This window comes from Cynocephalus volans, chromosome 3 (assembly GCF_027409185.1).
Source record: "Cynocephalus volans isolate mCynVol1 chromosome 3, mCynVol1.pri, whole genome shotgun sequence".
Classification (NCBI taxonomy): Eukaryota; Metazoa; Chordata; class Mammalia; order Dermoptera; family Cynocephalidae; genus Cynocephalus; species Cynocephalus volans.
In genome coordinates, this window is record NC_084462.1 from 64136010 (window position 1) to 64151138 (window position 15129).

The 15129-nt window shown below is 36.4% G+C and overlaps 1 protein-coding gene across 1 annotated transcript; it reads left to right on the forward strand.

Annotated features, from left to right (window-relative positions):
- The first annotated feature begins 542 nt into the window (after positions 1 to 542).
- Positions 543 to 13953, forward strand: RCN2 (reticulocalbin 2). Its single transcript, XM_063090237.1, has 7 exons — positions 543 to 872; positions 1260 to 1365; positions 2951 to 3147; positions 8294 to 8407; positions 11512 to 11608; positions 12518 to 12660; positions 13160 to 13953. The coding sequence occupies exons 1-7, from the start codon at positions 729 to 731 to the stop codon at positions 13310 to 13312; spliced, it is 954 nt and encodes a 317-aa protein (XP_062946307.1). The 5' UTR covers positions 543 to 728; the 3' UTR covers positions 13313 to 13953.
- Positions 13954 to 15129: the final 1176 nt, after the last annotated feature.

Sequence of the window (15129 nt, forward strand, 5' to 3'; positions counted from 1 at the left end):
AGGTAACTTGGCCAAGGTCACAAAACTTGTAAATCGAGAAATTAAGCACCAGACACAAACATCTGGCCATTGTTCCTGGGTTTGTACACCCTACTCTGGTAAAATAAGTAAGTAGAGATACATTGAAAACTGGGAAATGGATACTGTTGGTCGGTTCCTCAGGCAAAGATTTTTCTAGATATTGTACTATTTTCACCGAAATCTACAGCCTCTCTCATCGATGGAAACCAGGACCGACACATGGAGTGGATAGAGAGTTTCCGGCAGGAACAAAGCTGACTGGAAAAGACAGGGCGGGGATGGGATTGCGAGCGGGATTGTTTTTCGGAAGGTGTCGTAGAGAGAAGAAAGCGCCCGTGGGGGTCAGCCCGCGGCCCTCGCCGGCCTGCTGGCCCTAGTGCGCCGGCTGCGAACCGCCACTTCGCTCCGGCCCGCCCCCAGCGCAGCGCAGTCCATTCAGCGGCGAGGCCTGGAGCCCCGCCCCTCCGCCGCGGCCATATATAACTCGGAGGGGCGCGTCTGCCCAACGCAGCTGTCGTCTAGGTTTCGGGCGGTGAGATCCGAAGCTGTAGTGGCTGCCACCGCCCCTCTAGTCCCGTCAACGTACGTCGCGTCGTCTCTCCGTAGCCGCCCGCTGAGCGCCGCCGCCCGCCGAGCACCGCCGCCCGCCTAGGCCCCCCACCCGTCTCCCTCCTCGAGTCTCTCAGTGTCCTCGGCAGGCCGGCGCGATGCGGCTGGGCCCGAGGCCCGCGACGCTGGGGCTGCTGCTACTGTGCACCGCGGCGGCTGGGGCCGGCAAGGCCGAGGAGCTGCACTACCCGCAGGGCGAGCACCGCACCGACTACGACCGCGAGGCGCTGTTGGGCGCCCAGGTGAGGAGGCCAGGCCGGGGGCTGGGAAGGCCGGGCCTGCACCGCCGCCGCCGCGGGCTTTGTCCCGGGACAAAGGGGGGCGGCTGGGCGAGGCCTGGCCGGGGCGGTCTGACAATGGGGGCCGGGCGGAGCGGCGCTCGTTTTCTGGGGGACCCCGGAGCCTGTGATGCCTGAGGAAATAGCGCCGTCCTAGGCTGGATCCCTTCTATCTTCCGCACATCGGTCAGGATGACTGAGGATGTGTAGGAGGTAGCGGTCCTGGAGAGCAGGTGTGGGTCACCCTGAGACCCGTCGGCAAGGGAGGCTTTTAGTAGCCCTGTTTTTCTCCACTATGTTGCCCCACTGATGGTGATGCTTGACCCTCCTGTGTATCGCTTCCCCCCAAAGGAAGAAGTCGATGAATATGCTAAACTCAGCCACGAAGAGCAGCAAAAAAGACTGCAGTCGATCATAAAGAAAATTGATTTGGACTCAGATGGCTTTCTCACCGAAAGTAAGGACTGTCCTACGCAACTAACAATGGAAAACCCCCTTTGTAGGAGACAAACACAAACATTTTAAGCAGGGGTGTCTGCTGGGCGTAGATTGCTAGTGTTCCAACAAGTTAGAGGTACGGTGAGAGGGTAAAAAATGATATGGAGAGGTTTTATACCTTGAAATCTTCAGACATAGGATACCAAGTAAAATTCAGTGCTTTCTCTAGTAATATATAAACATCATTGACCCTGTTAGGTATGTACAAGTCATACCTTTTGACACCCTCTTCCTCACATGACTTTTTGTCAGTGTCAACAATATGATTCATGTTAGAGAAATATGCCCAAAAACTTTAAGGCATTAAATGATTTATTGCTTTTTTGATATATGCTTCATTAGAATTTTCTTCTTTTTATAAGCAAGTAAAAAAAGACCTATTGAATGTGAATTGTTTATTACAGCATTATAACAAAATGTTAGCGCTGGTAGGGCCTTAGAATCTTGTCCACCTCTCTTTGTAGAGACGAAGAAACTGAAGCCCAGAGGGGTAAGTGCCTTTTTCTATTAAGTGGCAAAGCCAGGACTAGAACCCGAGTGTCCTGCTTTTAATTCAGTTTTTAATATCCTTCAGTTAAAAAAAAATCTGAGTGCTCTTAGGTAGGTTCCCTAGTCAGAAATGAAATGCACAGACTGTTAAAAGAATGTTCTAATAAATTGCTGTGCAACTCTCTGCCCATTGTTTAATTCAGTTGATGAACCCTATCAGCATTCCAAGTTGATCTTCAAAAAAATTCAGAAGGTTTCACTGTGACTGTGTTAGCTATTTTGTTATAACTCTCATTTAAATGCTGTTCAGCATCCAAGGAATGACGTTGCTGGAGAGAATTGCAAACTGACAAGTTTAAGATGTGCTGTCAATGAAATATTCACATCAGTGCCCTTAGGAATATTAGGGCTTTGTTCTTTCTACTTACAATAAACAGTAATGACAACAAAACCTTTGGACTCTTAATTATCCAATGTAAGAATAGGTCTATCTTTGTATATACTAGAGTACACACAGACAGATTGATTTGGAAGGTTATGTGGTGCCTGTCTGTCAGGGCCTAGATGTGTTCAAATATTTAAAAGTAAACTTTTTAAAAATTTAAAGTTAGAACTTAGTTTCATAAATGAAAAACACTTTTTTCTAAGATATTTATATTAAATAGGTAGTTACTCAAATATTTGTGCTTTCTTAGAGATCAGTGTTAGTTAGCAAAGGTTATCTGCAATTTTTGGGATAATATTTTTAAAAAGTAATGTGCTATTTTGGCCAATCAACAAATGTTTATTGAGCCCGGCACTCTCTAGGCATTTGGCATATATCAGTGAACAGAACAAAGACTTACATTCTGTTTAGATCACACATTATAATATTTTTACATTCTATATTGCTCTCCCCACCTCCTACCCCTTTCTCTATCAATACAACTGGGCCCATTCTCACTCAGTATTTGCAAACATTGAAGTTTTTTTATTTTTAGAGAAGGTTTAGAAATCTTCACTCTTAAGTATCAGAATTACTGTCACATTCATTATGTTCTGGGAAATTGCCATAGGTGAACTCAGTTCATGGATTCAGATGTCTTTTAAACATTATGCTATGCAAGAAGCAAAACAACAGTTTGTCGAATATGATAAAAATAGTGATGGTACTGTGACATGGGATGAATACAACATTCAGATGTATGATCGTGTGATCGACTTTGATGAGAACACTGCTCTGGATGATGCAGAAGAAGAGTCGTTTAGGCAGGTGGGTATATGTGCACACTGTTTTCCTGCATGAATGAGCACAAGAGAGCCTGAAGTCATAGAGTAGATTGCCTTGTTCTCTAGGTAATCACTTGTTCCACTTCGGTGGGCATTTTGATGGTTTCCTTCCTAGCCAGATTTAGGACTCGTATCCTGGACTACCTAAATTATCCTTGTATCTGTTTTCCTCGGCTGTATTATTTGTCCTCATTTCCAGAGTTGCTCTTTAATGTATTTTGAATATGTATCTCAGTATCTTACTTTTAACATCACCGAATGGCCTGTTCCCATTTTAAACATGAGGTTTATATAGTCACTCACTTTAAAAATTATTTTTAATTGAGGTAAGATACATATGACAAATATACCATTTTAACAATTTTTAGGTGTACCGTTCAGTAGTGTTAAGTACATTCATATTGTGCAAACAATCTCCTGAATTCTTTTCATCTTGCAAAACTGAAACTCTATACCCATTAAACGGTAACTCCCCATTCCCTCCTTCTACCAAGCCCTTGACAACCACCGTTCTACTCTCAGTCTCTATGAATGTGACTACTATAGGTACGTCACCTAAGTAGAATCATACAGTATTTGTCTTTTTGTGACTGGCTTATTTTACTTAACATAGTGTCCTCGAGGTTTGTCCATATTGTAGCATGTGTCAGAATATCATTCCTTTTTAGGGCTGAAAAATATCCTATTGTATGTATACACCAAATTTTGTTTATCCGTTCATCTGTCAATGGACACTTGGGTTGCTTCAGTCTTTTGGCTATTATGCTAATCCTTCTATGAACATGGTATCCAAATCTCTCCTTGAGATCCTGCTTTTGATTCTTTTGGGTATATACCCAGAAGCGGGATTGCTGGATCATATGGTAATTATATTTTTAACGTTTTTGAGGAACTGCAATACTGTTTTCCATAGCAGTTACACTATTTAAAATAACTCATTTTTGAAAATTCAGTATTGCTGTGAGTTTTGTTGTGTCTCATGGTTTAATTTGTCAAAATATATGCTTCTTAATGAAGCAGAGCTGATGAAGACAATTTTTATTTAGGAATTAGTAGGAACTTTTCAAGACTTATAGGAAGTCTATTAAAGTAAAAGTCATTCAATACAAATGACTGTAAGCTTGAGAAATTGCTATTTAAAATTACTTTTGTATTTCAAAAGTAATTTTAAATATTTTTTTATGTAAAAAAAATAAAAATAAAACCAAACACCTAGTTGCAAACTGTATGTCCCAAAACATTAGTCAAGAATGCTTGGAAAACATTTGAGCCTCTTGTTTCTTAACTAAATTCCACTTAAGTATGCACCTTTTAATTTTTATTGTGACCGTAATTTATCCTGTACATCTGTTTATTTTAGAATCATATCTGGCCACTCTAACTCCATAGGCTACCACTAACCCTAAGGTGGTTGATTCTCTGCTAATGATTATGCATATGCTATGCACATACCACCAGTGTGGAGGTTAAGAGCTCTACCCTCAGAGCCAGTCTGCCTGGCTTCACATCCAGTTCTACTGCTTAACAGTTGTGTAACTTTGGGTGAGTTATGTGCCTCAATTTCCTCATCTCTAAAAATGGCGATAATAATCGTATGGAAAAATAGTAATAAATAGTAGCAGTTGGACTGGTGAGCAGTTCTGTTTTGATTTAAAAGAATGTTGTTGAAGAAAGTGTACAATTCACCTAAGTTTATATTTAATATCTCTAATCAACTTTTAAAAATTGCTTAGGCATTTATTAACTGTATCAGTTTTAGATTAATTAAGGAGAAATGTATTTTTGCTTTTTTTTCCCCTCCTTATTTGGGTCTTCATTTTACAGTGACTAAAGAGAGCCTAAATCAGTCTTTTCACTACTTGTTAATGCTAATGAGAAAACAAATGGTGATGATGGGATTTGAGATATCTTTCTACTAGGTATCCTCCTTTACTATAGAAATGAACTTACCTTAAAAGCATTATTAGATTTCTGGGACTTTTCTAAAACCAAACTGTGGTATGATATGACTTCCCTGCCAAGGATCAACAGAGAAGTTAAAAACAGTCTTTTAAAATCTTACTAGAATTAAGGGGCCGGCCCGTGGCTCACTTGGGCGAGTATGGTGCAGATAACACCAAGGCCACGGGTTTGGATCCCTGTATAGGGATGGCTGGTTAGCTCACTTGGGAGAGTGTGGTGCTGACAACACCAAGTCAAGGGTTAAGATCCTCTTACCAGTCATCTTTTTTTTTTTTTTTTAATCTTACTAGAATTCGATTTTAATTGTATTTTTTATGTTATTTTATTTTTTGGCATCCAAAAGATTTGATTACTATTCCATCAAAAAATAAGGAGTATATGTGTGTTTTGTTTATTCTTGGGAGGAGGCAGAATAATAGATGATGGTGTTGAGAAATCTTAACTTTGAAGAGATACATGACTCATTAATATAAACTTTATGAACAGCTCTTCTTTTAAAAAAAGTCTGGTTCTAATGCTGTGTTCTCCGCCAGGTACTCAGTACATGTTGATTATGACTTTACTCTTTAAGAATGGATTAGATGGATCTTAATAGCCTATACAAATTGATGGATCCCTAAAATAAACACTTTTCAGTGGGAATGGTATTGGTTATTTTTTGACAGCACAGGTTATTCTGTGTCTCTACCTTCATGGAGTTCTAATCATACTTTGTTAGAATTTGGTATAAATAACCTCCTAAAAATCGATGTGGGTGTAAAGATGAACCCAGAAACTGCATTTTCTTTGAAATGAAAAATAAAGGATGAAGAATGAATCAGTCTAAAAGTTATAGACTAAATATTATGCCATTAATAAAATCATAATAAGTAATCTAAATTTGAATAAAATAAAATTTTCTACCTGGAAGTCTATTAAAAAACAAAAAATGAACTTGATACCTGAATTTTATCTTATATTTAACTATTTTCCATATAGAGAATAGAGACAACCTGGAGAAATGACCCTTTAAGTCTGTGAAATGCCTGAAAAAGCATTTCTTTATAATATGATGAACAATTATAGTTAGCACGTTCAAACAGGATAATTAAACTTTGGGGACCTACCTGACAAAAGTTCAGTTGCTCTAACTTCCAAAGTCATCTGCTGAATGTGCATGTATAAGCACTATTTATTTATATACAATATTACACTCAGCTAATCAGAATTTTTAAGACATAAACTTTTGTTTTAATATCACAGATTATATATTTCCTCATGTAAAATCGTTAGTCTACCAAAAGATGGCAGTTTTGTTCCTCACAAGTTTATATTACAATACAAAAATAAATGATTATGTTAGTTTCTTTTTATTACTGTACGTAACACTTTCTGCCTTTTACTAGAATACAAAGTTTTTTACAGAAGATAAAAAGCATTGAGGTTTTATGAAACTGACCATCTTTTTGTTGTTATTTTTTAGAAATTTGTCACTTTGAAAAAAGCCTTTCTGCATATTGGCTTATTTAATTTAATATGAGCTACTCTTAAATTGTGTTCTTCAAATGGCCATGAAATGTGAGCCACAAAAAAAAACCCTGCATTTTTTAAAAAAGAAATCTCAGCTTGTTAAAAGAGATCCTTTCTTTCCATAGGCAAATTTGGCCAAATTTAGCTCCCTCTGCTGAAACATGGACCTTTTTGTTCCAAATCGAAGGGTTCTTTCACAAGGAAATCTAAGCAGTTGGTATTCTGAATAGATGTTTATTCAAAAGGAACTTGATTGACTCAACAAATTACCTCAAATTCTTGTTTGTCTGCTTTTCCCCATGTTAAACATAAACATAAAATGCAAATTATTTGGTCTAGTTGTTTAAAATTATGAAATACTAAATTAAAAGCAGCTATTTGGAAACAAGTTATTATTTTTTCTTTTCTGTTATGAGTGGGTGAGTATAACTGGCTTGTGGATTCTAGATGTTTATAAGACAAATTCTTTGGGGAAAGATGTGAGCCTCTCCACTGTAAATCAGTAATTGTAAAAGAACTAGTGTTTAGATAAATGACTGTTGCCTAACCTATATTCTATAAAATTGAAAAGAGCATTTCTTTTCAACAGCGAAACACATAAATTAAAAGCTTCTAAAATATTTGAAATCGTGCTTTTTTTAAAAATGTGCAGTTTAATACATATTAACATATAGGAAGCTATTCCCAGAAATTCTCAAAGTAGAAATTATGTGGGATTAGCAGTATAGTACCATTGGCTTCCAGGGCTCTTGGTTACAAAATTAACTAATTTTATTAGGCAGCCTCCCTAATAGCTGCTGAATCACTTTACTACTTGACCATACGTTAAAAAAAAAAAAAAAAAAAAAAAAGGAAGATTGGAGAAAAAGTAGAAAAGAGTGTGTATGTGTTTGTTTAACCTCAAAATAGGACTCATTTAAGCTTTTGATTATATCTGAAGATACAAAATTAACACTATAGAGAGCCTACTAACAATAGACTTCCAAATATTAAATACATGTAATATAGTACAAGATGCTCAGCATAAGAGGACTATTTTTCTGAGTCACGTTAATGTCTTTTTGAAAAGTCATTTTAAAAAAGCCCTACCAAGATTTAATACATGGTCCAAAGTTATTGTTGTGGGGGCATTCAAAAAAAGTATTGAGATTAATTATTAAAGGAGACAGTATAGTACTATAAGAAAGAACAGGGAGTATCCAAGTTCAATATTTTTTAGCTGTATTTCTGACTTTCATCAAATCATTTAGTCTCAGTTTTTCTATTACTCACAGTAATATACAACACTTAATAAATTCTTAAGGTTTACTAATTGCATGTTAGGGATTCTCATCCCAATTGCTTAATAGAGATTTTTATCCTAATTTTATAGATGAGGAAACCAGAGATGTTAAACAGTTTGCCCTGAATACCATAGCTAGTAAGTAGCATTGCTGGAATTCAGGTCTGGCTCTGACTCTAGAGCTTGTGTCTTCATACTGTCTCTAATAAATGTTTATTTGCCCAACCTAACTTTAAAGGATGATGTGAAGATAAATGAGGTAATGTGTGAGAATGTACTTTGAAGTACACATAGTTTTCAGTTTTTGATGTGTTTTTAATGGTGTTATGGTACTAATGAGACCTTTAAACATGTTCAAAATTTTTAATTTTCAAAGCTTCATTTAAAGGACAAGAAGCGATTTGAAAAAGCTAACCAAGATTTGGGTCCTGGTTTGAGTCTTGAAGAATTTATTGCTTTTGAGCATCCTGAAGAAGTTGATTATATGACGGTAAGGAAAAAAAGTTTTAAAAGAATTGAGTGACCAAAACCTTACTAAGTCATTAAAATGAATCGTATAACAACCAGAAATTTAAGAGACAGGAAGGTCCAAAATTCATACCACTTAAGATTAGGAGTGGTAAGGAAGGTTTCTGTTGGTAGTTAGGTTGTTTATTGGGAGGGAGAAGATGAAGTACTTGAATTTTTAAATCTCTGTACTATATATGAGCAGCAGTCTTTCTCTGGCTATTTTATCTCTCATAACCACACTACCTTCAGTCCCTTCCTTATCCTTTTGTAGCCTTCAGACTTTTCTCGGTTTTTCAGTGTTAATAACATTAGAACTTCCATTTTGTTTACAATATCACCAGTGGAAGCTTTTGGCCTGGAAAAACATACCATGTTTGGATCCCATTTCATAGGAGGGCGGGGGGGTGATGCTGCTAATGACTATTAATGTTTTTGCAACTTTAGGAATAATGAGTCCTCTCATCCCTTTGGTACCTGAAAGAATTACATGTACCAGCTCTTCAGAACTTTTGTTGAATTCTAGGTTTAATTCAACAAACATTGATCAAGTCCTTACTAGTACTTGGCAAGCTTCTTGAGAACAGAAGCCGCCATCACATTGGAGAGTAAAGATTAATGTAACAAATAGCTTTTAAAAAGAGAGACTAAACATTTATAGTGAGATCAGTTGCATGGCATCAGCAACTGGGAACCAGCATCTAGGGAACCAGCTGTGCCACTTGGTTCCCCGGATATTTCAGAGAGGGAAGATGTAGCTTTTTGTTTAATGGGTCATGGTCAGAATGTGCTGCCTTGAATAACAAGGCTACAAATACATTTTTCTCCATAACTCAGTGGCAGGACACTGCCTAAGTACCACTTGTCTTGCCATTGTGAGACTTCTAATCAATCACTTGGCACAAAATACATGACTTCGTTTTAGACCACTGCTGGGCATAATTTAAGCGCCAGAATTAAGTTGGACAAACTAACTGAAGCCTAGAATTGAGGCAGGCAGAGGGTGCTGGATCTTTATTCTCTGGAAGATAGGGAACAATTAAAGACTGAAGAGGAGACCATTGAAAGAAATGAAATAATTTAGGCATTTTATGATATGGCTCGAGTATGATATGGCAATGGAATGAAATAGATTTGAGCAACATTTCGAAGAAGGCATAAACAGGAATCTTGACTTACTAAATAAGTATTAAGGGAAGGTAAGAGTCAGAGATGATGCTGAGGTTTTGAGCTTGTGTAACATTTGATAACACCCTTTCACAGAATGGGGTGTATCAGAATGGGCTCTCCTTGATTGTGCCTTTTGTGCTGTTTTGGAGTTAATGGCAACACATAAGATATGTGACCATAAAGTGATGTCAAATTCAGAGCAGCTTCATTCATTCCTATTTACCTTTGTTGTTTCTGTGTATCCATTTTCCCCTTTAAGGGTATATTTGATATAGGAAAAGGCAAGGGCACAAGATTAACTCTGTGATTCTACTTTGGATTAAAAGTCAGAATTTAACTTTAAAGATATTTGCATTGATGTAGTTCTGAAAATTCTTTTAACCATGGCAGCATTATTGAAGTAAGTATTGTTTCCCAAGAGGATTACTTGAGTGGAGGAATAATCATTTTGATCAGTGGTTTTTAACTTTTATTGGATCACAGATTCCCTTAAGAATATGATACAAAATATGGACTCTGACTCAGAAAAATTACAAACAAAATATTGGATTATTAGATTATCATTTCAGGGGATTCTCAGGTCCTCCCTCTAAAACTAATCTTTGGATTCCTAGATTAAGATCCCCTGTTTTCTATAGATAATATTCTACATATAATATATGTAATATTTGATTTTAAGAAACAACAACTTGATTTAGGGGCTGTGTCATACAGATGTAGAGGAAGCCCCTGGATTTGTCTAGGATTGGAGACTTTTGAAAATATATTTCGTTACAGTTGTGATGCTGGAATCCAGATTGAATGGTGTTAGGGAGGCAACAGGTAGTGAGGAAATGAGAGTAGTAGATGTAACCTCTGAGAGGCCAGGCAGGGAAGAAAAGAACCAGTATGGTAGTTAAAGAGTGCAACAAAAAAAGCAATTAAAGGTGACGATGCAGTGCCGGTAAATAAGGAAGTATTTCTGAAGACTTCTATCATGTTTGGAAAAATAGGAGGGCTTTGCCAAGAGAATGTTGCGGAGGGTTGCCGTGAGGCTGAAAGAAAGTGGAGATAAAGGTTTGAAAAAAGCTGTAGAGAGCGTGTTAAGGAAACTGAGGCAGAGGCAGATTTCCATGTTGCATTAAGGCTCACTGAAATGACAAAAATTAATTTATAAGAACTAGGTTTATATTTTTGAATATTCTTTCTTTGTAGACTTTTTGGTTCTGGAGGAAAGGAGAAAGTGATGTGGGTCTGATGAGCAGGATGGGGATGTGCATAATAAGAAAAGGGCACAGGAGGAGATAAGCAGGTAATGAGAGAAGTATTGATGCAGCTGGCCATTGACAGGTCATTAAACTAGAAAGGGTCTACCCTTGGGGTCAGGGAGAAGGATTGGTGGTTTGGTAAGAAGCCTTGATAAGAGGGAGGACCAGATTTGGAGGCAGTTTGGTGTGAATGGTGGTAGATTTGGTGGAAGGGGAAGCAAGGAGGTTGAGGTTTATGGGGGACTGACACATTGTTATTCTGGAGGTAGAATAACAGTTTTGTGCAAAGAGATCTAAGGTAGGGGATCTTTGGGGGTTGTTGATGGATTGGAGGGCAAATGGAGTTAAAGAAGACAAGGGTAGTAAGATGTCATTCTTGAGAGGGAGGGGAATGTGCAGAAAATTAGGAGCATGAGTTTAGTGCTGAGGTTTAGGAAAGTAAAAGTGGAGTTCTTCACAATATCAGAACTCTAAGGATGTTGAATTTAAAGCTACTTAGTACTTGGGGTTTTATTCTTGCTTCTAAATTCTACTTTTTAGAAAGATTGTCCTGAAAGTATGGACAATCAAAATGATTGTTCCTAAAGAAGGTCTGTAATAGGATTGATTCAGATGGTTGTGAGATTGAAAATTTTGTGACTAATTTTTTCTTTTGATGGACATGCAATAGGAGTTTGTCATTCAAGAAGCTTTAGAAGAACATGACAAAAATGGTGATGGATTTGTTAGTTTGGAAGAATTTCTTGGTGATTACAGGCGGGATCCAAGTAAGTCACCTGGGTAATGTGGAAGGAGGGGAAAAAATAGAATTAAAGAAGAGAGAAATTAAAAGACAACCTTACTCATTGAGCGCTGTTTTGAAAAGAAAATGTAACAAGAGGAACTATGCTAAATTATACTTGTTCTGCTAAGTTAACTGTAAAACAAGTTCAACAAATGGGCTTATAGCTTTTCTGAGAATGTCTTCTTGCTCACTTTTACTTCCATGTTTAGATTCAAACATTTTTCTTCTTTTCAAAGTAATGTTATGTTAATTATCAATTCAAATGGTAAAGGAAGTAAAGGTTGATATTTTTAAACAAAATCCTGAACGTTTGCATGTAGATCTTAAAAGAGAAAGAAACATAAAATACTATAAGTACTGGTGTAAACTGTAGAAGGTGACTTGAGTTTGCCTTTTTGTAAGCAACTGGTTTTTTTTGTTTTGCTTTGTTTTTTTTTTAAGAGTTTTTGCTTAAAAGCATCAAGCAATGCCGTTTTAAAATTGGTCACCAGTTTAAATGTCACTTTAAAGTTAGTTACACATGGCATTACTTTGTGAGAACACATCGGGAACTTTATATAGTCACATGATGTACATAAAAACATTACCCAGCTCACATTTGGGAAAACTAGATATCAGAACAAGTAGCAGCAGTTAACAAAATTATTAGTTTGTGATCATGTGCAATGACTTTAAAACTATGAGTTGTTTAGACTTATGTGTCGCTTTTGAAAATTACTATATATTTCTACTTGTTTCAAGACTTTTTCAGTTAAGTAGTTCTGTTTTCATTGAGCCTCCTTTGTGTAGTAAACTTTAAATTCACTTCCTTTATTCTAGGGATTTACCAAACTTCTTATTAGATACATATGATATTCTTGTGTATGTATATTTGTGTTTTTTTTATGTTAAGCTGCAAATGAAGATCCAGAATGGATACTTGTTGAGAAAGACAGATTCGTCAATGATTATGACAAAGATAACGATGGCAGGCTTGATCCGCAAGAGCTGTTATCTTGGGTAGTACCCAATAATCAGGGCATTGCACAAGAAGAAGTAAGTGTTACAGAATGACTATTCCATGTCCCTCTCCCCACAGTTTGGTGCTATTGATAGAAGAAGTAGTTCGAAATCTTAAGCCAAAGATAGAAGTAATGGAGTTATTTAGGATTGATGCATTGCTATGTTTTAAATTTACGAACTGTTTTAGATTGTCAGGAAGAAGTTAAGATTGTATCAAGTATAAATTTGATAGTACAGTGAATAGAATAATAGTTTGTATTTACCTATAGAGGTTCCAAGTGAGTTATAATAGTTTAGCTTTTCCTCGAGATACCCTGGATTGGATTTGAGTGGAGAGGAGGCAGACCTCAGTAGAAATTAAGAAAGGAGAAAAGCAGTAGACAGACCCAGTTACAATGTGTAATATTTTTAGATACTTAGATATTAATGAGTACTTGGCACACCTGAATGGTTTTGACAAGTCAAATCACATTAAAATGTGAACATCTTGCTGAAAATACTACAGTTGAGACCTCTCTGTTTTATTTTAAAGGCTCTTCATCTCATTGATGAAATGGATTTGAATGGTGACAAAAAGCTCTCTGAAGAAGAGATTCTGGAAAATGAGGACTTGTTTCTTGCCAGTGAAGCCACAGATTACGGCAGACAGCTCCATGATGATTATTTCTATCATGATGAGCTTTAATCCCTGAGTATGTCTGAGTAGAGTACTGGGTCCTTTTATAATTTGTTACCAGCTTTACTTTTGTGATAAAATATTGATGTTGTATTTTACACTCTTAAATCTTACCACAGTCAAAATTATCTTAATGTAGATATAATTTTGGCCTTTTAGAAGAAAAACAAAACAAAAACCTAATATTTATTTCAAAACACATTGAAGAAATAAAGAATTAATATTGTGCCATATGACAACAAAGTCTTTCCTAAATACTTCATCTGTTCAGTACTGTATTGTGGAATATTTGAGTTCTATTTCTGTACTTGAAAAAATGGAAGATTTTAGAGATGTCTGAACAATGTTATTTAAGTAGTATGTAACGGAGAGTTTTGTTCTAAGTAGATTTAATTTGGGAACTTACAGAATGGACAGTGTTTTAGGTTTAGCATTTTGTTTTAAAACCTTTAAAGGAACCTTTGGAAGGACTTATACCTCACATATTAATGTTGAGAAGTTCTGCTTAATTTTAAAATGGTTTCTATAAAGGGTTTTATTGTATGAAATAGAACTTTATATTTTTGCATATGTATAGATAGTAATTATATTTAATGTATAACTATAGCATTATGATGAGTGGCATTTGACATTGTCCAGAACCCTTTTCATTTTTGACTGATTAAAAATGAAATGTCCTATCTTTTTTATATGTTTGTTTGTTTTTCTTTAATTTCATGGATAAACCTTGAATCTGGCACAGGTTTTGTTGTATTATATATTATATTGCTTCATCTGTTCCTTTATTTGGGTAGGGAATGTTCTCAAAACTGTTGAAGTATTATTTCTTTATATTCTTATTTTGCTTTTTTTTTTTTAATAAAAGAATAATGTTATAATTGAATGTACACCTAACACATCTCAATTGCTCTTGAAGCAAATGTGGTTTTTCTATTGGAGGCTTGAAATAATCTTAAAAGTTATGCAGGTTGGAATTACCAGTAGAGCTAGTTAGTTATCTCCAATAGAGCTTAATATCAGTTATACTGAAATTAAAATCATACTTCATAAGCATTTGTCCACACCTAAATGGTTAATTTTAACCTTATTCAGGTCAACTTACTCACCTTTGGTGAGAGTGGGGTAGGGAAAAGTGAGAAGCTGAGGAATTAATTTTTTCCTAGTTCTGACCCACAGATAATTGTCCTTTCTTTTTTCTTACATTACTTTTATTTGTGGGTGAAGAGGTCAGCTATATATTCGGTTGATCTTTTTTCATGCTAAAATTGTCTCTTATATAGCGCACACAGCATTCTGGGTAGTCAACAAGTACTTAGGAGTATTTGAGAAGATCTGAAGCTCTTTTCTGATAGAATCGACAGTACCTATATACCTCTCTACTGCCCCATCTTTGCTGATGTGAAGAGTGGATGCAGATTGTAAATTTTCACACCTTAGTGATGGCTTGCTTACCTCTGGTATCTGCAATACATGGTTTTCATCTAAACCTACAACATCTATCTGGCTATAGCAGCTTAATAATTAAAGGTATACCTGTCATGTGTCAGCCTCACTGAAATTGGGGTTTGGAATAATCAGTTTGATCAGCATGTTATCTATTTGTTTTTCTTGCTAGATTCTCCGAAATCTATGCCAGAATTATTAGATCATCAGATATGAATTTTATTTCAATTCTTAGCAGAAATTCTCTTACTGAGTTATTCTGCATTCAGCCTTGATATCATGCAGATATAAGAATTTTGGTGATGTTATTAATATTTACCAATATCTGTACCACTTTCCTTTCTGGTATAAAGAAAAATACACTTTCCAGCCCTATTGTAGGT